The sequence below is a fragment of the Neodiprion pinetum genome, chromosome 6 (genome assembly GCF_021155775.2).
Source record: "Neodiprion pinetum isolate iyNeoPine1 chromosome 6, iyNeoPine1.2, whole genome shotgun sequence".
In the NCBI taxonomy this organism is placed as follows: Eukaryota; Metazoa; Arthropoda; class Insecta; order Hymenoptera; family Diprionidae; genus Neodiprion; species Neodiprion pinetum.
In genome coordinates, this window is record NC_060237.1 from 29,186,134 (window position 1) to 29,211,939 (window position 25,806).

The 25,806-nt window shown below is 39.1% G+C and overlaps 1 protein-coding gene across 4 annotated transcripts in view; it reads left to right on the forward strand.

Annotated features, from left to right (window-relative positions):
- Positions 1 to 2,962: 2,962 nt before the first annotated feature.
- The window catches only part of Kdm3 (Lysine demethylase 3), a 211,604-nt gene continuing 188,760 nt past the window's right edge, over positions 2,963 to 25,806 (forward strand). For 2 of the 4 annotated variants that reach the window (XM_046630450.2, XM_046630452.2), the window contains exon 1: positions 2,982 to 4,143. In XM_046630450.2, coding sequence (XP_046486406.1) covers positions 3,988 to 4,143 — 156 coding nt within the window. In that variant the 5' untranslated portion in view covers positions 2,982 to 3,987. Of the gene's footprint in view, positions 4,144 to 25,806 lie in introns of all 4 variants that reach the window. The other 2 variants (XM_046630454.2, XM_046630453.2) reach the window with 2 other exon arrangements.

Genomic DNA, 25,806 nt, shown 5'->3' on the forward strand with positions numbered 1-25,806 from the left:
TTCGGCAACGAGAACAGATAATTACTACAGCTGTTGCTTTCAAGTTTATGGGTTTCGGTCTGTTGCACCGTACGAATCGTTTCGAATTATTTAATTCCCGTTCAACAGACAACAGACGTCGTGAAACTTCGTATCATCGAGGTAAATGTTGAAAAATGCACGTAGATATGTCAGATTTCTGCAGATTTAAGTCAGAGTTACCCATTTACATAAACCAACTACAATGCATAAATGTAAAAAAAAAGAAATCTGGACAATGTCGTCACATTTCCACGTGCGGTATGTAGGGAGTGTGAGAAATGACGCGTCCCTGTGTTCCATTTCAAGGAGCAGCCGCGTTCGGCCAGCTGTTTGAATCAGCCTCTCGCTCGTTTAGAAATAGATTACGCGGTGCAGACATTCACGCGCCAAATATCTTCTGAAATTGTAACGAGCACCTTGCAGTTCCGAGCAAGTGTTATAAATATACACCATGTTCCTATTATACCTGGGAAAAATAAATTAATGGTTACTCCAAAATTGATTTGAGAGATTTCGATCTATTTACCGGGAGTTCGGAAAGTTGCGTTATAAAAAAAAACGGGTGAAAAGGAGAGAAGAAATACAGCAGCGCACGTTTCTTGTGCAAAGATTATTCTCGGGAAAGTGTTCTTGGCTAGGAGAAATAATTTTCGAGCACCCAGATCTTCGGAATAGATTTTTGAAAATTGCAGAGCAAATGAACGGGCATCGGGCCTCGCGTTACATCACATTAGCCAAAACCGATTAGAAAGCCCAGCTTTAATGCCGATCTTGAGCGCCATCTTCCCACGTGCCAACCAAGTACGCTCTGCCATGCTCTGTCGGTAATGTAAGCCTATGACGTCAGCCACAGTGAACCTGTCAAAGCCGTTTCAAAAATAGCCTGCAAAATGCATGAATTAAATGTTTGACTGCGAAGCGTAAATACGAAAAATATGTAAATTAAGCAGATACTTTACGAGGTTAAACAATCTTTTGTTTTATCGTAATATCTGGTATAAATAATACTCTTGTTTATGTGCGATTCTGTAGTACAGGTTACAAGGCACTGAAACAGCATTCATTTTTTTCTATTATCCTCCAAACTCGAGACAGCTTTCAGGAACTACTCGTTAAAAATCCCTAGTGGCCTCTTCTTGCTCGGTGTTCCTAAATTTATTCAACATACAATTTTCATTTCGAACGAACATTCTTAGAAGCATAGGTATACCATGGCATAGAACAACTAGTTTTGTTTTTTCGCTGAAACGAAAACGGTCAAAGCCGTTTCAAGTTTACGCGTGTCTTCGCGTATATATTAGATTTCGTGGCATTTTCAAGATGAGCAAACAACGAGACAAGGACATCAAATCTCTCGCAAGCCATAACAACAACGCAAAATGAAAGAGGTAATTCATCAAACTAGCCATACGTACAGTCATTTAAACAGACACGAAAGTAGCTGTAAGTACGAAAACAACACGGCCTCAAATTTGAATACATATTACGAAAAAAAGAGTAAGTAAGTGTAGAGAGGAATGAGCAGGAAACGGGATCGGGAGGGGATTTCAAACGGCCTTGGACAGGGTGTTTATAGAGCCAGCTAGATGATAGACACAACAAATAGGCGGCATGATCCGCATCACCTCGTCCGAAGATGCGAGCAGAGGAAGGTCGCAAGGTTCGCAACAACACGTATGCATCTACGTACGACTTGCGTAGGTATAAGATATTTTATGTACAGTATGAAAGGCGAAGAGCGTTGGCAGCCGGCCGATCGTGGGGCAAGAGGTAGACATTTCGAGACGATCAGAGTCTCGCCTCCGTACTTACGAATGAATAACTAACCACCCGTCGATAAATCATCCGTGCATCATAGGCGTGATTAATTGAGGCTTGCGAAACGATGATGATGATGATGAAGAAGAAGAAGAAGAAGAAGAAGAAGAACAAGAAGAAGAAGAAAAAGAAGAAGAAGAAGAAAAAGAAGAGGTTGCCGCTCGAAATCTCCCAGGTAAAATCTTGGGATAAAATTCCTGTGGATAAAATCCCCGTATGACAAAATCACCCCTGGCTAGAATAAAAAAAAAAAAATAGATTAATGAAGTGAAATTAAATTAAAATATCCAAAATTGACGATTAAATGTGTAATTTTGACGATTCGATGAAAATCTGGGTGAGAATATAAAATTCTGCAGGGGGAATTTTTTCAATGAGGTTTCATGGTTGTTTTTTTCCGGGGATATTTTTAAAAAGAATATTGTGGATGGTAACTAGTGTCCGACCGAAACACGATTTTCAACTGATCGTGAAACCTAAAACCGTATAACCGAATATTCGATTCCCCTTCTAGTTTCGGCCGAAAGCATAACCGAAACCGAAACTTACGTATCTAATTGCTTTAAAATTTTATTAAATTTTCAATCTCTGGCCAAAACCGTCATTTTTGGTCTAAACTGGCCGAAATAGAAACCGAATCCGAAACTTGGGTCGATCTAAAACCCTTACCGTGCCTTACATGGTTTTCAGTACAGCAATCGTCTATCACATGCAATCTTTCTTTCGCTTCTCACCCTTATTTTCGCTATTCCAAGTGTTCCAAAAATTCTAAAAAAATTCACGAACGTTCTCTCAGGCTTCTAACCGAAGATCCGATACTTTGTTCACTCAATTATTCATTTGGGAGAAAGCCGCGCGCCATCTAGTTTAAAAAAACATAAACATAAAAAGAAATCACGCGATCACCAAAGACAACATGTGATGTGACAGGGTAAAGGTTAATGGCGACCGAAGAAGAACAAGAAGAAGAAGAAGAAGAAGAAGAAGAAGAGGAGGAGGAGGATCGGCGCGACTGGAACACCCACCCCCCCCCATCTCCGCGCCACCTCGCGATGTGTTCCGTAGTGCGGAGTTTCCCCGCCGCGCCGCGCCGCTCCGGTTCGCTTCGTTTCGCTTCGCGAGCGACGGACGGACGGACGGACGGACCGACGGCGAGTTCCCGAGTCTCGCGAGCGCCGGCCGTCAACGGCAGCAGCAGAGGCAGCGGTTCCTACCTCCTTCGGCCTTCTATCCGGCAGTAAGCGCTACGCGATATCACTGCGCGGTCATGTGTGCCTCAGACTATGATTGAGTCGGCCGCGAAGCAACACAACAGCGCGTTCTCCGACGAATAATACGATATACGAGGTTTCCCGCGAAAAAATAAACAAAGAAACAGCGGCGACGAGTGAACGAAGAAAATTGGAAAATAGAGGAGGGAGAAAACGGAAACGAGGTGACGAGATGTGGTGGTGTATTTGCGCCCTTTATTGCACTCTCGGTTATCACAACAATCACTACCAGACTGGAGGAACGGCGAAACAGCGGTAAAAACACCCCGAGGAAGACGACGGAACTGTCAATTTTCCACACAAGAACCAGTTGTTGCCGATGCTAGTGCCGCAGTTGTTGTTGTTCTTCTTCTTCTTCTTCATCCTGTCGTTTGTCGACTGACGTATTTTCAGCGGGCTACCAACAACTCACGAGGGAATCTAGGAGACAAGAGAGGACAGAGAAGATCTATCGCTGTCCAGTTATCGTGCCGTGCAGTGTGAAGTACGAGTTTCATTCTCAGTGTTTCAAAGTTGGTTTTTTTTTTCTTTCTACATCATTTTTTTTTTTTTCCACCTCCGTCATCGATTGTTTTTTGTTTTCTCCGTAACCGCGCTGAGGAGCAAGAATAATAATAACAACAACAACAATAGTAATAATAAAACTAAGAAGAAGAGGAAGACGAAGAAGAATACCTGCAGGGATTTAGTGCGAGGATCCCCGGATCTGTATGTGCGAGTGCGCGTGTGTGTGTTGTGCCGTGTTTCGATCGTTGTACAGTATATTATAATATACACGACAATAAAAGAACAACGGTAAAATAATAAAATCGTGACAGTGGGATTAGACGGATGTGTGGGTAATTCGTAAGGGATAGATCCACGGTACGCGTGTATAATGGCTTACAAGTACCGCGAGGAGATCGTCGGTAAAAGATTTCTATCCGTGAGTGGTTTTGCCAAGTTAAAGGTGAATAAGATCAGTGAGTGGGGTTGGCGTGCCGGTGTTATACGTGCGGCCAGTCACAGGGATAACGCCAACGACGATCTTCAGGTGAGAGAGGATTCTGCTCTATCGATAACGATAATAATCCCTAATCGATATAGGTGCGGAAGATAACGCTGCGTCCATCGGACGATTGATAATAATTAAAGTTAATACCGATCACTGGTTGACGCCTGATGTATGTATGTCTTCTTTTTCGCTCTGAGCAACGGCAAATTTCTCTTTGGCACGAGCTTGAAGTTTTAGCAAACGTTGTCGTATCCAAACATTTAGGGAAAAAAAATTAGTGTTTCGTCCTATTACGATGTATCGAATTTCAAACAGTTCGAGTATTGCGAAATAACGATTTTTTCTCAGCGTGAATCGTTACGATGACGTTACTAACTTCAACGTGATTCTTTGCCGCGATAATCGTAATGACCACCACCTCAAAACGACGCTTCGAACGACCTTTCCGTGTATTATTTCCTAACGATTAGGTAGTTCTTGCCGTCTTTGCTTTCGGCTCGATGGATTATTCCGTAGCGTTTCTCACACGCGGCCGCCGTACCCACGCTTCTTGTTCTTCTTCTTCTTCTTCTTCTTCTACAACACCTTTGCACGTCCTACGTGGCTGTATCTCGTAGTATGGCCTGTGTGTTTCTCTTTGGAGGACGCGGGCTCTATTTATACGTGTAGCGTATATGCTGCACACCCCGTGCGACCGTTGCCGTATTTTTAGACGAGTCAAAAGAAGACGAAGACGATGAGAACGGAGAACGCGATCTTCTATTCCATCGGCTAAGCTGTCTCTGCACGTATGTTATACGCACGAGAAACTGCGAAATTCTATTCTTCTCGGTGTATCCTCGCCAGGATCGCGACGATTGTGTTCCGTTCCTTGTCTCCAAACACTCCGCCGGAAATTTTTCTCCTTTTCTATTCACATCGCCTAATGTTACAAGTGACGCGGTTATGCCTGCCACACCCCCTTTTCGACGAGCAGCGAACGGCAGGTTAGATCAAGCTGAAGTTTGCAACGATGCTGATTTTTAATCGTCTTGAAGTTGGTAACGTTATCGTAACGATTCAAGCTTAGGAAAAACCGTTACTTTGAAATTTTTGAACTGTTTGAAATTCACTAAACCGTAATGAAACCAAGCATACTTATATTTTGCAACCCTGGTTACTTTAAAATCATTCTAAAAATAAGAATATAGTGATTTTTTCGCACCGTTTCGTTACTATAACGTGACTAACTTCAACTTCGCGATTTTCATAGATCTAGGAATTTTTAATTCTTCACCGCCTTTCGAGAGTCCTGTACCGAAAAAGAATTTTTCCCTTTTCTGCAGACAAATAACTGCCAGAGAATATGCAGGCGATTCGTTCGAAGGGATTATGATTGATATTGTCCAAGAAAAATATCGATCGCATACCTAGTGAGATTTTGCAAATAGTGTCGCTGGAAGTGATTCGAGGGTGGCGATAGAGGGGAAAAACCGGGAATAGTCATTTTTTAATCAATAGTTCTTCAGCAGCAACTTCAGCTATGCATCGTAAATTCAGTAAAACTAACTTTCGGAAATGGTATTTCTTCAATATCTAATTATTCTTGTGAAACGAATCGATACTACGTGTCTTTTACATCAAAATTTACATATTCAAGGTGCGCAACTTCTCTTTTGAGCTTTTGGCAACCAGGTTGTAAGTTTTATGAAAAAAACGTCGGGGGATTCGGAATGTTTCGACGGGAAAAAGTCGGGGAATTTTGTTTCAAGAAAAATTATCGCCACCCTGGTTTTGTCTGAATTTCATGCTTGTTGCGGAATCGAGAAGCTGAAATACGAACGTAGTTATAAGTTGCACTACAGACGATCGGCCCGCGTCGTTTCGAACGTTTTCAACCGACAGAACCTTGTCCGACAAACCTTATCTGCATTGTTAATTGCTGTTACACTTGCGCAGTTATAAAATAAGTGTAATAAGGACGCCCACACCAAAGACCGTTGTGTTTCGGTTTATTTACGCGAAGGACAGCCCATCGGCACGGCTCGTAGGAGGCGTGCATTCGTTCGTGCATGGATGTAGGTAGGTACGTACCTACGTGGTTAACGGTCAGTAGTCTATAACGGTTACGAACTTGCGACATTCCAAAGGATCCGATGGAGGCAGGTACACCGGCGCAACTCTTCTTCTCCCGTCCTCCGTTATCTCCTTCTTATTGCATATTATACTTCTTGCTCGGAATAGCAAATTTGTTTTTATACGGATCTCCTACTTATCGGTGGAGGAACGACTCATTATCTGCTGTACAGTTATTACGAGACGACAACACTCGATACCCACGTATATAATAATTATATACAGATACTGGCAAGTGCGTATATATGGGGCATTCCGTGCCAAACGACCTGCATACTCGCTCAACCTCGGAATTTCTAATTTTTACATTTTTTTTTTTCCTTCTTCGTCTCTTCTCGTGCGTGAATCGCGTTTCTGTTACACAACACGCTTCTCCCACCGAAAACTCCGATGAGGTATCTCGGAACGTGAGTTATAAGCCGATTCTTCTTCTCTTGTCCTCATTTTTCGACGCCTAAACTTATATGTTTTAGCGCTACAATTATTTTTTTTTCTCTCTCTTTATTTTCCTTATGGATTATTGTTATACGATAATATTGTGACGTTTAATCGTGCTTTATGTCAACACTTGCTAAGTGCGCGTTAGATTTCTACTATGTGGTACAAAGTTGTTGCGTAAAATCCTGTCGAAATTATGTGTGTGTGTGTGTGTGTGTGTGTGTGTGTGTGTGTGTGTGTGTGTGTGTGTGTGTGTGTGTGTGTGTGTGTGTGTGTGTGTGTGTGTGTGTGTGTGTGTGTGTGTATATATATATATATATATATATATATATATATATATTACACGATAGATACGTGAGATGGTATCTTTGAGAGGAGTAGGAGTCACTGTTCAATCTCGCATATTGCCGGATGCTATTATTAATGAACAGGATTATTTTGCTGCTGAAAAAAGTGCGCGAAGGCTGCAGGTACGATTTATTCGAGTCATGACGATCAGCCTGACGACGAGAAAAAGAAAGACAGAAAGAGAGAGAGAGAGAGAGAGGATTACATTTGCCAGAAACAGCGCCCACGGGACGGGTCTAATCAATGAAACTTGGTCGAAACTAGTGCTTCTATTCCAAACAAAGTCTTTGCGCATGTCAGATTTTCGCGTGGCTGAGCTTGGCCTGAACGACCAAAGTTCGATATTCTTCGTCGATGTGATTACTCGTTTTCAGTTTTAAAATACGAACGAAAAAGTATAAAGAGACAAGCGAGGAGGTGAACAAATAACTGTAAATTATAAAATATTCTCATTGTACATATATACTCTGAGGTTACTGCCTTTAAAAGTTCGATAATTTGTAATTTAATTCTTTGGTTTTTAATAGTAATGTTTACAACGTTTTTTTCGTTTTTGTAAATTTTATTTTTTTTTTAATTTTTATCAGATCATATCTGTGATTGTACATGACTTTTATTTTCTACGATCGTGAATCAGACGCTGAGTCTATCTAGCTTATCTAGTCCAACAGGCTCTCCACTTTTAAATTATGTAACTTGCGAGGCTTTAATTTGTTATACATTTTTTGTCGGTTTTTTTTTTTTTTTCATTTGGAAGTAAATTGTTTTGTTTCTTTCTTGCTATCGTCAAAAAAACGTGTATATGGCAAAGAAATAAAAAAAAAATCTTAGCCAAACTATATAATCTCAAATTATATAATTTTAAACAAGTGCTCTACGAATTCGGAATTTCCCCATCAATTAAATAACATATGGAAGTAGTTATTTTCTTTTCATCGTTTCTTTTGCGAACCATGACCACTCGGTCCCATTTTTAAGACATCAACTTTCTGTTCTGCAAACATATCGTATAAAGAATTCAATAAATGCTGTTACGCATAACTGGTATTTTAATATTTACTCTAAAAGATTGCATCCTTTCGCGAGAATTGAGAAGAAGGACCAAAAAAAAATGCTGCTTCCAAACCATAAACCCTGATGCAGATATTCGTCACAGTTGTTTCGTTCTCTCGACGGTTTCGCGAGGTGAAAGGTAGCTTTAAATCAAAATACGTATCTGTTCATGAGTTTCAAAAAACCGCCCTCTTCTTTCCAAACCGATAATATCGACCGATCGATGCTTTTCTTACTCACGATAATTACGCGTAGATTTTTCGGCACGTGTTCGAAAAACGGAGAAGAAAAAAAAAAAAAATATACGAAAAGGGCTCTTCGCGTTCCCTTCGTCCCGTTACTTATGTTATTGTGTTACGTCGCACTCACGCGCGCGTTTCATTCGAGAAAGAAAAACTGGGTTACGCGTCAACCGGGACAGGAAGGAAGGACGGCTTCGCGCATCTTTTGTGGGCTGTGTAACGGGTAAAATATGTGCACCTACATACCTGCCGCATACCTCTACTAAACTCGATTCTCGCCTTAATCGCGCTTTCGGCTCTTGAAATGCGTAATGCGAGAGAGGCATGGCATTCGTGCAATAACACCTCATACCCGAAAGAAGCTTCTTGGAAATTATAATAATTTGTGCGAATGCGTTGATGATTTATTATAATTTTGTGGTACACGATACGTGCCAGGTTTGAAGTTCTCCCATTAGAAATTAACACATTTTTTCAAACTTCACTTTACATCACACTTCGTACATATAATATTCAATATTCTCAATACATTATACGTAGATTCCACTTTTTATCAATGCACCATTGATCTATAGATTCGTAAAACAGGATCACACAAATTTCAATACGTTCATAAAAAAGTGTCGACTGGAATCTTTACTTTAATTTTCGTCTGGTGCAGGGGAAATTTTTTATTCTCGTGTTCATAAAAAAGTGTCTGTTATTTTCTGTCAAATATTTGCTAAATTTTTAAACCCGCGCCATGAAATTTTACTCGAACAATGTATCTGCATGTATTACATTTGCGTATACATACAACTTTCAATCGTTCGTAACAACCCAAAAAACAATATTCACGGGTAAAACAAACCATGGATACTCAGTACTGCTGAAACGTATTCTTTTTTCTCTTTTTCGCTGTTTATTCTCCGTCTCCTCGTCAGTGTTTTTTCTTTTTTTTTTTTTTTCTTGTCATTCTACATATGATTCTCAGTACCTTACTCCTGCTATGCAGGAACCGTTCAACAACAGCATCAGCAGCGGATCATCGACTCGAACCAAGGACAAATTACGCGCCGCCGCTGCTATGAACTTGAAATTTTGCACCGTTGTACGTGTAGTGATGTAGAAATAATCTTTGCGACTGACGGTGAATCCATGTCGGAAAAAATTTTCAATTCCCTTTCTGCGAGCAATTTGCACACGGTTACATTTCCATTAACTCGCGTTATTGGTACATACGTATTAGGTTGTTTGAAAAACAATAAGGACCTTAAATAACGTTTGAAAGAGTACATTTATCGGAAATTGATTAAGAAACCTACTTTTGATGAGCTTTCAACTCTCTAAAAAAGTATATCCGCGACTTTTCTGTACGTCGCATCGTTAGCTAGTTATAAAAATCAGGAAAAGCAAAAAACGTTTTTCCCTGACGTTGTTATTCTTATATAAATAGGAAAATAGGAAATTGCGATGCGCAGCTTCTTAATGTTAATATCAAGACCTCAAATTTTAACAGGCTTATTATTATACCTAAATGAAAATTTTGAGTTTTTTTTTTTTTAAACACCCCAGCAGATTCGTATATTATACGTAACGTGTGGCATACTTTGCGAATTTCTTTCTTCTTCCCCATTTGAGGGTAGGAATTTGGAGGATAACTGGAACCTGGTCCGTGGTGTCCGTGATTGCGATTCGCGGTTCTAGAGTCCGCTGGTTCAGTTCGGTCCGGTTTGGTTTAATTTGATTTAATTTGATTCGGCGCTTCGTTACCGCAGTTGACGACGATCGTTGTTGCTCGGCGTTTGGCGCTATTCCACACCACCACCACCAGCCACGACTATACGTACCTACTTTACTGACCAACGCACCACGCGCAACAGCCATCGCGACACTTCCGCGTTGTCTCCTCGGCTTTTATACACGCGCGTGTAACGCTTCTGTTGCATATCACACATTGTGCAACTTATCTCGTGGGATTCACATACGTGTGATTACGAATGTGTACGAGCGTTGGCTGCATATTCACGTGACTGACACGAAACACACGCGCATGCACGTTACGAGCTTCGTCAAATTGTGTTACATAAACACGAGATCGAAGTTCGTAACGAAACATCGTGAAAGAATCGAATGTTTTTAAGATTTCAAATTACAAGTACGATTTGGCTTGATACAGTTTACTGAACTTCAAACAATTCTATAATCGCGAAATTATGGTTTTTCTTGGTTGGACCCAACCTGGTGCACGTATTAAACAACAACAACAACAACAACAACAACAACAAGTAAAGAAACAAGAATAATGACAACAATGGAAGTCTAACGTTTGATATCCGTTCCTTATTTTCTCTTCGTTTGGCTGTGTGTGTGTGTGTTTTTTCCTTCTCTTACTTTTCTTTTCTGCTCGTAACTGTTGGACGAATTAGACGTATATTATATCTTTTCTCTCTTTCATTGTATCCACGCACCGACAATTATTGCAACGATTATAACACCGAGATCGGCGTTATGTTACATGATTTTTCAGAATTGGGGTGAATGGAGGAACGGAGAGAGAAAATGACGCACGGGAATATTATAAAATTGAGTATCTTGTCGTGGGTATTATTAATACACCTATTTAAGAGATAACACCAATGTAAAACTGTAAAACCCTAAAAAAAGGCACAATTATTATTGGTTGGAAGAAAAGGTAATAACATAATAATATTTGAATTTGTAAAAACGAAACTAAAAAAAGATTTTTGCGACAAGCTAATTTAGAGATTATTTATTAACAAATAAGTGCCCTCTCTGTGGTTGAAAATTCAACATTTTCATTCAAATACTCGTCAATTATACATAAAATCAATATTTTTGAAATCTGCGCATTTCGGTACCTATTAATACGTAGATCAAGTGATTTTTTTTCCACTTTCAAAGTTGCACCAATTACACTGCGTGCGAGAATGGCTCCGTTGTAGCCATTTTTTAATATTTGTCGATAATAATTTTTTGTATTATACTTAAATATGTGCCTAATAACTTCTTTAAATAATATTATCTTATTACCTTTTCTTCCAACCAAAAAAATAATAAAAAATGTTCAAAAAAGCGGTCTTCTTTTGCTTTTGCAGTGGTGTTAACCCTTAACTCTCGTGGGTTCGGTAAGCTCTCCACAACGTACTTAATGCCTGTCCATTTGCCTTACTGACTGACCGACTGACTGACTTGTTGGTGTGTTGACCTTTGCCCAAGGAGTTCCGGTACGAATGAGTCGAAACCTCTGCTCATTATCCCGAATAGATGGATTTAACAGTCCTCATTAATTTGCAGACGACCCTTGCGCGTGACGTTGTCGACGATCGAAACACCGTTTAATTTTTTTTGTGTCCTTTTTTTTTATGCATAATGCACGTTGCACTGCACAATCAATCGTATAGCGCTCGGAGCGTTGGTAGGTTTACTAAATAAAAAAATAAAAATAAAAAATAAAACGAATACAAAGAATTGCAGTTTTTTGGACATGGAGAAACTCCTCGGGGAAAGTTTATTGCGTGAAATTAATATCCTGCAAACAATTGGTAGACTATTTTTTTGCTACGTTAATACAGGTATATACCAAAGTTTTATCCGTACGTATTCAGAAATGCTATGATGCAGTGAATTGGTCCGTTTGCAATATTATTATACAATTTTTTCATTTTTCTCTCTCGATTTTTCGGGATTTTTGTCTCTCTCATTTCGAATATAATGACGTACCCGCGGGTAAAACGGTTAAAAGTCCGAAGTTCCGTTGCTCGTATATTTCAGCAATACCTCCTCTTCCTCCTCCTCCTCGTCCGTCAGGCTTCGGACAATCTTCCTTCGATCGCTAAACTCCAGACTCACAAAACGGGTATTTACAAACAGGCAGGTATGCAGAAGCGCGTGCCGCGGTTTCTTTAAAGCCGAGTAGGTACCTATCCACAGCGGGTAGGTGGTCGTGTACCGAGACCGAAGAAAGGGGCCCGTACAAACGGCGGGCCTTGTATTCCGACGTAACGATGCCCCTTTTCCTCTTCTACCCCCCTACTCCACTTCGGAACGATGCGCTCCGTTACTTCTGCGGTTGCACTTGGCGAATATCGCCGCCCGCCGTTGCCGCGGGCTGATTGTGAGGTGCAAGTAGGGCCTTCTTGCTCGCTCGCAGAATCGAAGAGGAGAGGAGTCGTTGAACTCTACGGGCCCCAAATGGAATCCCGAAGTAAAGAAGAAGGCGCCAGGACGTGCCGACGCGCCGGTGCAACGACAAAAGCGGAGCTGCCTGCAGGAGAAAAGAAGCGATACATATATGTGTGTAAAAAGAAGAGCCGAGACGAAGAAGGGGGAGGAGGATACGGAGGAGAGAAGGAGGAGAAGAAAACGACGAGGGAACGGCGATACGACCTCTGAAAAGGAAAATAGAGAGTTAAATGCAACCGCGATATTGCTGCTGCTGCTGCCGCTTTTAAACCGCCACCATGCTTCTTATTGTACGGCTATGCCGAAGTTAACGGTACACCCTTATTCGCCTTTCTTTATACACATACATACGTTATGGGTATTGTTTGTCGAGATTTTACGGGATAAGATTCCGCTGCAGGGGTAGACCAGTGAATTTCTCTTCGTTATACGACTCGGCTCTGCGAATTCAACGAGTCACACGTTTGACCCCATTTCGTATTTCACAGGTTTCTTTAGGATCAGGTGATTCCTCGTTAAAAATTGAGACGAAAATCCCTTTGCGAGAACTCTGAGGGACCGATATCCGCCGAGTTAGAGAGTTTCTCGGCTCGACCAATCGGGAGAGCGTTAGCAAGTGCTGCCGCCTATCTGCCGGTACTGCAGAAGCTCGCTGATTGGTCGGTGGCGGAAATTCTTCGTAGCTCGAAAACCGTGCGTCGTACGAAGTTCGCGCAAAAGAATTACCGTCTCGTATTTTCACGGGGAATCTTATCTCGAAATTTGGGAAGTGAGGAACAGAGTCGAATGTACAGAAAAATCCGACAAACGATACTAAAGTTGTGTACGCGTATATATCACACCGCTAGCTGGTATCTTTCACGCTCCTTTGTTCTTCTCGTGTAATCTTGAACATACAACCTATATACTCGATCATACATACATACATGTACGTATATCGTACGTATGTGAATAATACTCGAAGCTTGAAAATATTAGAGACGACGTTTACAGACCGCTCGATAATTTTGTTAACTTTTCACGAGTCTCTGAGATTGCGCGGGAGCGATAATATCATATTTCAACTGTACGTACGGTAGGTAGTCTAAAAACCTGTAATGTTGACATTCCGATACACGTATAGAAAATGCGGTGTGCTGTGCTGCTGCACGTTGTCTGGAGTGACAAATCTGTTCACTCAACAGCAATTGTCGTGAAGAATAGTAATTAACTTCGGTACATAGGTATATACGTATACTCGACTTGGAAGAAGCTTTATCATATTTAAGTGTTGTGTGTAATTTTTTTTAATAATTTTGGGACTCTGATACTTTCGCGTTGCTGCTCTAACAGGTATATAATGCGTTATTTGTTGTGTTGTTTTTTTTTTTTTTTTGTTGTTTACTCATAACAGACGCAGGCGCGAAAGCGTAGGTTTAATCAATATGCATGTAAAGGCCATGTGCAGTCCTGTACCATGCGATGACTGTATTTGTTTTGAGTAAGTTTTTTCTCTTCTCTTCTTTTTCCATTTCGTTCGTATACATGGTAACGTAGTAAAGAACCTGCAACAGCACCATAGTGCGATATATATGCGTGTAATACGGCATTATGATGGCATGTCAAGTGTGTTTTTGTTGCTGGTTTAATATTGTAATGTTATTTATTTATGCAAATGTGTGTATTGTGGAATATTATGCATATATGTACATACATACACGTAGCTAGCGTTGAAGGAAAAACGGACGCACGCACAAAGAAAACGAAAGAGAGAGAGAGAGAGAGAGAGAGAGAGAAAGAGAGATAAAGATAACAAGAAGAATAAAAAAAAATCAGAAAGAAAGAAAAGAAAACAAGAAACACTCGTCATTGACTGCGGTACAACCTAATATATACGTATACAACGACTTTAGGTATATATACACTCACGCATACACATATATACAACGTAATCGCAAGGTGAATGTCAAATTGACACGATACGCGCCGAAATAACGTTCTTGTAACCCAGAGTCATAGGAATAATGTGTCATTCCAATAGTTATAAGGCTACAGGTGTAGCGTATTTGTGTTAAATGCGAATATTTTATCCTCATCTAGATTCCGGTTTCCACTGAATTACGTACGAGGCATTTATAAAAGGCTTCGTTGCATTTCTTCTTAATAAAATTGATGAACTCATTCGAAAAATCGTCACTTTTAATCGATTCAATTCTGCATGAACCGCGTCTACAAACGCGAAACTAAACAAAGCAATTGGAAATTACAATCGCATATGCGACACGAATTCTTGATTAAAAACGATTCAATAATTAAAACGAAAAATAAATAAAAAAAAAAAAAACAAAAAAAACTACGTGCTATCCGTATGTAAAAGCGCATTAATTTAGCTGCACTGTAAATTGAGGCAACACGCATTCCTATTCTTTATTCTCGGGGCTGTTCCGCATTTATTGGCTGCAGTTGCGTAAAATTGTTTTATATTAAGAAGGCTACCCGGTTGACACGCGATCGGAGCCAATTCTTCGGCAGACGAGTCTCGCCGTCTCATTGCAAACTGAATGTGAAGTGAAATTTTCACGGTTTAAGACATGGATCTAAAAAATTGAACGCCATTCATTACGATTATTCAACGATATTTTTCACATTTTTAGAACGATTTTCAAAAAAAAAAAACAGCAAAAAAAATCTACCGGTTATCAAAGTCAAAACAGTTAATCAATCTAAAATTGACATTTCATTTGTTCTTGGTTTTTTACTAACTCTCTGAATTATTGATTAACTATCAATTATCAACGACGGCGTTATTGGTTCTCGACCCAATCGATTCCGCAGCGAATTTCATAGCTGTACAATAGTGACTCAATGCACAAACTATTTTCGGATAATAATAATAATAATTATTATTATTATATTATTTTTTTTCATCGATCGTACCGAGTTAAACTCGCGTGTTTCGCCCGTGATTAATTAACGCTGTTAACTCTCTCACGAATATAATACGCATGTAATATGATTTGTCTTATTTATTCTTTTTGAATACAATTTATGCCGGTTGTAAATTATTATTTCATATAAATATTTTGTGCACATATGTATACACATGTATATGTATATTTTTTTTTTGCCGACCCGACGTGTTTTCTTTCTTCTTCCATTTTTTCAACGTAACTGTACAGTCTCGGGGTTTCTCGAAGAGTTTTTTTTTTGTTTTTTTTTTAAATTTATTTATTTGTTTTTTTTTTCTTCTTCTTTCTCCTCATCACCTACGCGTGGACCGAAACGCACAAACGCCCACGTCACGCGTAAATTACCATGCGTGTAACGTTGAGCCTCGTGACATACCTACAGGTATGCGATACGTATTTAATTTATCGCGCCTCTCTCGGCACGCGTCTCCTTGTTTACTACACGAGCTTTACTACACTCGAGGCGTCCTCGTGTTACGCAATCACGATGATAGTCGCGGCAGCCAGCCGGTCAATCGAGGTTACCAAATAAATATTCCAACTAAAAATATACCGAACAAACGTGGCGCGTCTCTCTTGTGATCCGTGTCGATTAGATACGACGAACAACCACGCGATGATAGAATTCGTAGAAATGTTTCTTTTTAAATTTTTACCCTGCTGAGCGATTTTTATTTTCATTTTTCTATTCTTCAATATTTTCTACCAAGAATCGTCGACGAATCTGTTTCTAAATGATTTCCTCCGTCATAATTTTACAAGTACAAATATTGAGTGGAGTTTTTTTTCGAAAATTTGAACGGTCTTCGAAATATTTTATACCTACCTACAACAGAATATTTTTTAAATAAATTAATAATAAATTAAATAAATAGATAAATTTTCCAAACATACGAGATCTTTGAATTATATTTGGGTTACAGACCCGATTCTTTACGAAACTAGACGTATTTCTACACGTGGCTTGAGACGTGTGTTAGGTATGTTATAATATCTATACCCGAGCAACCCAGCAGCTCGTTGAACGACGCTCGACGACGACGTCGATGCCGACGGCAACCTTCCTTTCCCCACTCGGATAACCTGTTCTTCTCTCTTCTTCTCCGGTCTGCAGTTATTATACTTACATACTTGCAAGTCGTTGCTCGCCTTGCTCCGGTCTTGTAGTTACTCGGATCCATTCTTGCAAGTGACTGTTGCCGCCGAATATGCGCCAATGATCGTTTGTCAAACGGTTGAAAATGGGGCGGGGTTGAAAATCCGAATTTGTAAAGTTTCAAAAGCGCCAGATTGCGAATTTTTTTTTGACGTTCAAAGTTCCGAAAGTGCGAAAATGAAAAGATTTAACAATCTGAAACATTGAAATTCTGAAAGATGGACGATTTTCAGTTCCGTGAATTTCTGGCTTGGCGAAATTTCGCCACTTTGATCCGTCTTTGTTTTGGATTTTCCATGTTCTTACCTCCAGAATCCTGCTGATTCTGATTCTCGGTTTTTTTGATTTCTTACACCCATTTGTAGATTAAACTACGCTGTCTGAATATATTTTGATTTTCGGAACTTTACTCCATCGAACCCTTATTCCTCGGAATTTTGCTCTATCGCAACCCGAATTGTCAGAATCTTGCAGTAAGTTCGTAATTTTGAGCCGACTGGTTTCCGACCATTCGCAACTTTGCTGCTACGTAAAGATTTGATTTCTTCACCTCAAGTTTCGCCATCAAATAATTCGGAATCAGCGGCTTTCGGAAGTTTTCAAATTCGGAAGTTCAACGTCGCCCCTTTAAAACCGTGATTTTTCAAGCAAATAATTAATTGCCAGAGGCGATGAAACGCAGATCCATAGCCACGTGTCTGAGATCGTAAGATACCTGGAGAGAAAAAATAAATAAAAAATTATGCGCAAGAGCCGTGGTTGTAAAAAAGAAATTGACCCACATGAGTCTTTAATAAAGCGATAAAATGTTGAATGACTCGTTCAGAGACCCGCTACTCCATCAGTACACTTTATTATTGGCCATGAAAATTCCTTTCCGAATACTTTTCTGACTTTTACAATCTCAAATATATGTTGTGCAGGTGTACACGTATGAAATATTATCATAATTTCACCAGTCATATGTAATGACATCGTTCAAGTAGATATAGGACAACGAGGACGATCAGTCGGTATTATTTTTATTTTTTTAAATTTATTTTACGTATGAACGACTCCCGTACGGTTTACCAGAGAACATTCTTTCTTTCTCTGTTCTACTACTATCATCGGATGCATGTGGCGAATGAATTCTGTATCGTCAAAATGAAGTGCAAATACGTAATAGAGAAACACTGCATTTGGATATCGGAGACAATTTGGATTCGTGTTACTTCCGTTTTACCTGATTTTTCTTTTCTTGCAACTGTTTCTTGCAAAATTCCGGTGGAAGTACGTTCCAAGTGATTTAAGACTCATTAATAAAGGAATTAAAGTACAGCGTGGCGCGCTAGTGAATTAAAGGCGACAGACGTATATATGTAGGTATATGTATATATGTGCGTACGTACAACTTAACATGTAGAAATGAACGTAAATCGTATACATCCAATTAAAAGGCGGTAGGACTATAGCTCACCTGTTTAATTAATGGCTGGTTAATTTTAACCGAAAATTCACTGGCTCCGTGCCCACTTGCACAACTATTTTTTCAGTCCCGCGTAAATTCTAATCTTATACAAATTCGCTGTTACGATTTTTTGGAAAATAATCCGAATTCTAAATGTTTGTATTATCAATATTTTTTTTAGAATCCTTTTTTATGTATATATATATACACATATATATATATATACACACACACAAATGTGTGTATTACGTTACATGAAATACAGCAGATAACTTATCTCAACTGATTACCTGCTCAGGTAGTTCGCGTATTATCTCGAGCTGCTACAGATGCCTCTAATAAATCTATAGAAATGCCCTAAAAATCAACACTTACCTTTCTCCTCTGTACACGTGTATACGATATACGAGGTTACGTTTGTAAAGTAAACTCGGACGAATCGAATGACTCGACAATTAAATGTTCCCATTATCCACGTAGTTGTGTACTCGTGTGACTTTTATCGTTTCAGACCAATGCCCGGTAATAAGTAATAACTGTACACGTATGTATGTACAACTATTGCATATATTCTTCACGCACTATCGTAGCGATGATATTCATCGTCACCAGTGTCATCCACAACGCGATAAGACGTCCTTGTGCAGTTCGAATCAATTTCGTGATAACTAGTCTGTATTTATTATGATTATTTCTTTCTTAGAGTCGGTTAGACTTAACCTATTTAGAAGTTTATACGTTTTATTTATCGTCGCGACACATACAGTGGTCAGCAACAGTTTTACAACCTGTTAAATAAAACTACTCGTTGTAACGTTACACGATAAGGGACAATCAAGGTGTGGACAAAATGTGTTACAGAAGATGTCTTGTATTTTTTAGAATTCATCGCGATGCAGGAATACATGCACGATGTGTATTGGTTTTTGATATTATTCCTGAATGGCTGTTAAATTTTTAATCTCCAGAATGAGATGAAAAACGAAAAAAAGTCTTCATCTCGATTCTTGTATCCAGTGATTGATAACCGGGCTTGTTTGTTTATTCGTTTGAAACTCTTTTCAGACGTCGCTTCGTACGTTACGATTTCGATATTTTCGACATTTATATTCTATTTCTAAATTACATACTCACGAGTCGAATTGAGACGGAGGGGAGGAAAGATTCGAGTATAAAACAAACAAAAAGAAAAAGTAAAAGGAATTTCAAGGGCGTCGCAATTGGATTGCCAAAATCGAAAGAACTGCTTTGACAAATTCAGGCGTCAACCGCAGGTCTTATGTACAGACCTATATGTAATGCGGCCTAATGGAAGACGTCGAGGCAAACATTTTTCTCCCCGATGTTTTTTCCCTCTTCCTTTATTTTTGTTTGTTTCCACTTCACTCTCCTTTCCTTCCCTCTCGCTCGTTGTTTTTTTTTTCCTCGCACTTTTTTTTTTCTACTTTGTTACCGCTGTATTGATATTGATGGCGGCTCTTCTGCCTCTCGTGTCCCCGTTGTCGTTGATCGTTACGACTTATATACCTGCATGGTTGCGTAACGTGACGATGTCTTACGCGTTTTTTCACACGTGTTTTTCGCACACAAAGTACCCGTTTTTGCGACGGTCGAGCGAGTTTGCGAATGCGCATGCGCGGAGTGCAGAAAATACTACCTTTACGTCCTGGAAATGTGAAAAGTGGTATTTTCTGTACCGCGCGCAAGCGCAGTCGCGAAAATATCTGACATTACGCGAAACTAACCTCAATTTGACGAAAAAACGTGCAAGATACTTTTGTTGTGTATAGAATCGTGCGCAACAAGGAGGCAGCGGTCTTTTCGACTCGCGTATTTCCAATCTGTATTCGTCTTCGACTCGCCTACGAATCGTATTGCAAACTTACGCTTGGCCCAAAAAGACCGAGTTTGCTTTCTTGTGACACAATGAATACAATATTGACGCAAACTGCAAACCGAGCGCAAGAAAAACAAGCCCTAAAGTGGTTATACCCAAGGAACTAAGTCAACCTTTCCGGCGGCTCTCGAAAAATGACGAGCGATATGATTTTTTTTTCTACCACTTTCGCATCTTCGTTTCTCTTTTATCCGAATTCCAAAACCATAAAATTTGGTTCACAAAGCACCAATGCGCCACTTTCAATCGTTTGTAATATTTCAAATTTTAATGCGCCGCTGATGCGTTAAATAAACTGCTTTTCAAATTACCCAAGTTTTTCGGTTTTGTTTCTCGATTTCGATGCTTTCAATGATCACTGTGCTGATCGCGAAAAACACCGCAATTATGTACAACAATACATCAATAATTTACAGAATTGCAATTTATTTCTTTCTTCGTTAATCCAGTTCGCGTGGACGTAGAGCCACTAATATGTACGTTTCGTCCGCGCCTTCAGACACAATCGTATCCATATGCGTACAGACAGTACACTGTACACGATATTATTTGATACGGTACAAAGCCCGTCGTATGTCTATCTTTTCGCTATAATATAAATTATATGCATGTGCCAAAAGCCACGCAACATCCCAAATATATATAACGTAACGCATCTCGGCATTTAGGTCAGTCTAGGTACGCATCCGCCTAACAACAACTCCATTATCTACCCGCAGATGGATCTACGTAGACTCCGAACCAAGTCATAGAACTACGAGTTATTTTTGAGGTTTTTTGTTGTTGTTATTATCGTTATTGGTATCGTTGATATACTGGCAAAGAGCTAATGGCACGGGTCTTTAAAAAATTATTGTCCGCGTTATAGTTACGTTAAAACGTAGCTTTGCGAGTTATTTCGATGTGGGTGATTTTTCATGCCTGATGCGCACTGATTTACATCGACTTTAAAACTGTATACATATACATATTATTCTAGGTACAACGTACGTACATACATGCATGCAATTTCTGCGCACGTCATCATTTCGTCAGACGCCACGCCGAGTTTTTTTTTTTTTTTTTTCTTTCTCTCTTTCTTCTTTTATTCCCTTTGCTTTTTATTCAATTTATTCTCTGACATGCAATTTCGACTCTGATTTAATCATAATAATAATAAAGAAAGAAAGAAAAAACGCCAGTCTTGTATTAAGCTTTTTCTGCTGCAGATTGATTCGGTATATGTATAGTATATGTACATAGATACATGCTTGTGCAGTATTTCATCCTGAGTTATTGTTGCTACAAGTAGAATGTACTTTCGACATTGAATTCAATAATTTATTTCGAAATTTCATGCTACGATATGTGAATTCCCATTTGTCTTTTACCGAGTTAAAGTTTATTTATCACAGCTAGCCTTTTCGCAACAACCGAACGTCGAGAATCAGACTTTCACGTCGTTCCAGATGTTGAAAATTTCTAGCAAAATACATACCAATTCACCGGTGATGATTTAGTTTTTAATGAATAATTTCAGCGTATACGTACATGTATACATTTCATGGAAATTCATCAATTTATCGTTTGTACGATCGAATATTACGTTATTAATAATTATTACTCAATATTACGGGGATATTAATGGGATATATAAATCCCATCGTACGTATGAGTTACATGCATAAAGTAAGAGGGGTGAACCATTCGACTGTAAAACCTAAAGCCGCGTGTGCCGCGGAATGTGCGCACAAAATATATACGTCTAGGTATTCATGATAATGTAAGTGTTCCGTCGTGTGCGTTTGTAGGTTATATAATGCAACGTGCGTTACACATACGTGCGCATGCTACTCACTTTCATACGCAAGGTGTCGATGTAGGTATTTAAAATACATACGATAATACTAGCAGCCCGTCGGGGCTCCGTTCGTTAATATTTTCGAATGTTTCTTGCGGAGAAAATTCCTCAACGCAACTTTTCTTTACTACACGTAAAAGTACAGTCAGCGTTCGCGCAAGTATGTCATCCCCTTCCAATTTCTCTTTCACGAATATCGTTATACATCCAAAACCATCGATCCGAATCTAACGAGACAAACTCTAAAATCTAGCCGAACGTTGTACCTATCGGCAGAAAAAACAATCGTAAAGATCGGTTCTACAGTTTTGGAGTTATGAGCGGACGTATAACGGATGGACAGAGACGGACAGACAGCAAGTAAGATGTTGAGTTTTATACTTGTGAGGAGAATAATAGAAGAAGAAGAAGAAGAAGAAGATAAAGAATGAAAAAATGTATCGCAGGCACAACGTGTACACCTTGCTCGCATATGCGAATGGTTGTCCGAGGGCTGAAGGGAAAGGGAAAGAGGAAGGGGGGATCCTCCTTTCCTTCCTTCCCTTCCTTCCCTTCGTTCGAACGCACGTATCGGGGTTCTTCTCTCCTCTCGGTGGTCAGTCGCAGATTGGGGTTACTGACCCTTGGCGTGCGCCTGCAGCATCCGTGGTCCACCATTCCGGGATCCCCCAACTTTTCGATCCCTGTACCTGCTGCAATGCGAGTGTAATTACACCGCTGCCGCACCAGCTGCGGAGAAAGGGTGATATCGTAATTCTCTGTTAACCCTTCTTCGACACGCTCACTTCTCGCCACGGTTTTGACACACCGCGGGTCAATTTTTCACCCGGATGGTGCTTCGTCGTTAACCTGTGATTGACAACCCTTTAGTTTCGATACTTTGGGGATACAATTTAAAGATTTGTCGATATGTCTGCAAAATTGAAATTCGGAAAGTATGAAATTCAATTGTTTGAAAGGAATCATTGGTTGAATTTTCAGTTAAAATTCGGTCAAAGTGAAGGGTTGAAGATGTATGGAATGTATGATTGGGATGTCGAAATACGTGTAATTAAAGGAAAGTTAATTCGGCTAACTTGAGTGAGCGCTCTGTATATGTATCTTCAAATATCGAAGTCGAATTCTGTACGCAACTCGAAACAAAAAAAACTCCAACGGATTTTCGTTTCAAGCAGAAATAAAGAAATGGAACGAAATCTACGAATTTACTATTGCGATTTTTTAAAATCCGTGCCATTTCTTTATTTCTACGTCAAGTGAAAATTTGTCACAGTGTTTTTGTTCATCGTCAGAGTATCGACCTTAGTTGGAGATCGAAGACGATTTTTGTAATCACATTTCGTTTCGTTTTTCTTGAATCGAGTATATTCGTTTAGCGTATTTGTAATTTTTACGACGAAGTGCAGGCTCCGATAACTATCTTTGAATATCAATTATTCCCTAAAGTCTAAAAAATTTATTCCCTCGGCGTTTTCTATTTTTTTTCTAAACCATTCGGCTTTTCGAACCTTAAACTGACGTGTTTTATTTAAGATTAACCGCATCGGGATGACGAGTTTCAACTTCTCCGAAAAGTCTGGGATTACCCACGCGGTAATTGGTCAATTTCTGAAAATCGCAAGAATGAAAAATTGTATAAAAATAGCAAATTCAACCGACTTTCCTCATTTCATTGTAGAGCTATTTATAAATCCGGCAGACTTGCATCAGCGCATCAAGTTTCCCAGCCTCTTGGTTTTAACCGCACGTGAAGGATTCTGTCAGTGATTCAGCAGACACGTTACGTATTATAAATGTTGCGAAAATATTGACACTCTGGTATTTTCATAAATGACATTATGCCAAACTACGTACACATAACGTGCAGGAGAGAAATCCTGGGTGATGCGTCATACTTTATTTTCGCGATAATTTCATCCTCGCCTTTTTTCCCCCGATACTGATAATTTTACGGAATTTTCAATTTCACACACATATAGATATATATATGTGTTACTTTAACTCGATTATCGCTATTCTGCAATATTATATTGCACACCGAAAGTTGAATCGTCGAAATAACAATTCCACGAAGTAAGTTAGTACAAAAAACAAAAAAAAAAAAAAAACGGGATTCATCGTGACACGCGATTGTGAAAATAATACGCGTACAGCATAATTTACGCATTATTTTTGGCACTAATATTATGCGGAGGTTACGTATACGGTAATGAGAAGATATACGCGCGCGCGTGTGTGTGTATGTGTGGGTATATTAGAACCGCTCGCCTTTTATACACATGTTACATTAACTCGTTCGAGGTCGACTTCTTTTTAATATAAAACGTACAACTGCTTTCACGTCGCGCTACAACTTCGATATTTTACACCTTACTTGCGCTGGGTGGAAACGTAAATGAGGCAAATGCAACTTGGCCGCATCGTTCGTTCGCCAAAATAAACAATTTTTACCAAATCAATGAATACGATTCTTGTTCTATTACGTACGAGGCGTTCCATGTCAATTTTATCAGCAATTATCTGCAATTTTTTAATACGTGATAACAGAGTGAACGACACGATTTAAAAATTTGAAATAATCCTGAAAAATTATTTGCGCTGCATCAAAATTTATAAACTTTGAGGCAGAGTGAACGGAATATTCTTTCTAATTTGAAAGAAAGAAAGAAAGAAAAAAATTGGAATCGAATTGATTTAAAAAATGTCGAAAGTACGGACGAAATGTATAATAACCAGAACTCCGAAAGCAACGTCCTTTTAATCGCAGATCGAAAGTGCGCAATACTTATAAAACCGTTAGTACAAAGTCACTTGGATGCATTGAACTTATTGTGAACGTGCATACATATATACCTGTACAATTGCAGATGAATGCACGACGTGTGCAGCGAAGCGGTATTTATCGTTTCCACAATCAATTCAACCGCACCTTTTGACTCGGCTCATTTCCGCGGTACCTAATCAAGCTAGTCAGTCAGTCGAAGCTTGGAATTTTTAGGGAAAAAGAGGGCAAGAAAAAAGAAAATATAACAAACGGGAACGTGAAAAAAAAGAAAACACGAAAAAAGATATTCGAAAACTAGGTAATGAAATCTGGCGAATTGTAAATCTTTTATACGGTTTGAACAACCATTTGCACTGAAGAGGAAAAAGTAGAAAGAATAAGTCGCATCGTTGTGGGTAAATTTTCAATTTCCTCGAACGTTTTTGTACCGGCCGATAATTTGAATCAATTATTTCCGGAACAAGCTTCATTCAGTCCTCATTCATTTACATAGGATAGGTGTATCAAATGTTACATTGTATTTCGTGGATCAATTTTTCATCTATACGTAAACCTTAACTCTAATTTACATACGGTTCGTCTGTTCCAAATCATATGGAAACTATTGAAATATATTTTCCGAGGTTCGGTCTGTGAAAGCTTGTATGTAATTGTATAATTATATTTGAAAAAAAGACTAGTATTTTCACTGCTGATTGCAATTTTTTTTTCAATATAACTCAACTACGCCGAAAATAAATATTCCATTTATCCAATACACAATTATAATACACAATTTATAGAACCCATGAATTTGAATCTTTGATTACGATTTCGCATCAGTTTACTTTCCTTGACAACATCGAATATCCTATGGATTTATATACGGTGAAATTTTTCGTTTTACCGAACAAGCAGCCTCAAATATTCCGAAAGTTTTGCGAAGAAAAATTCGCAAAAAAACGAAATAAGGGCGAATTTTCCATATATAACATGGAAATTATATAATTTATCTTATTATACCTGTATTCGAAAAAATCAGCAATTCAGAACGCAGCGTTGCTGCTGGTGTCACGAATTATATACATATACTTATGTGCGTCTGTGTGTGTGTGTGTGTGTGTGTATTATATATATATATACATATAAGAGTTTCGGACCTTGGATATAAACGTTTAAGTGCGCCGCAATGTTCTGTGTATATATATATAATACCGAGCATAGTGAGTCAGGTGTTTAGAGACCTTGCGATAAATTAAGTTTGAG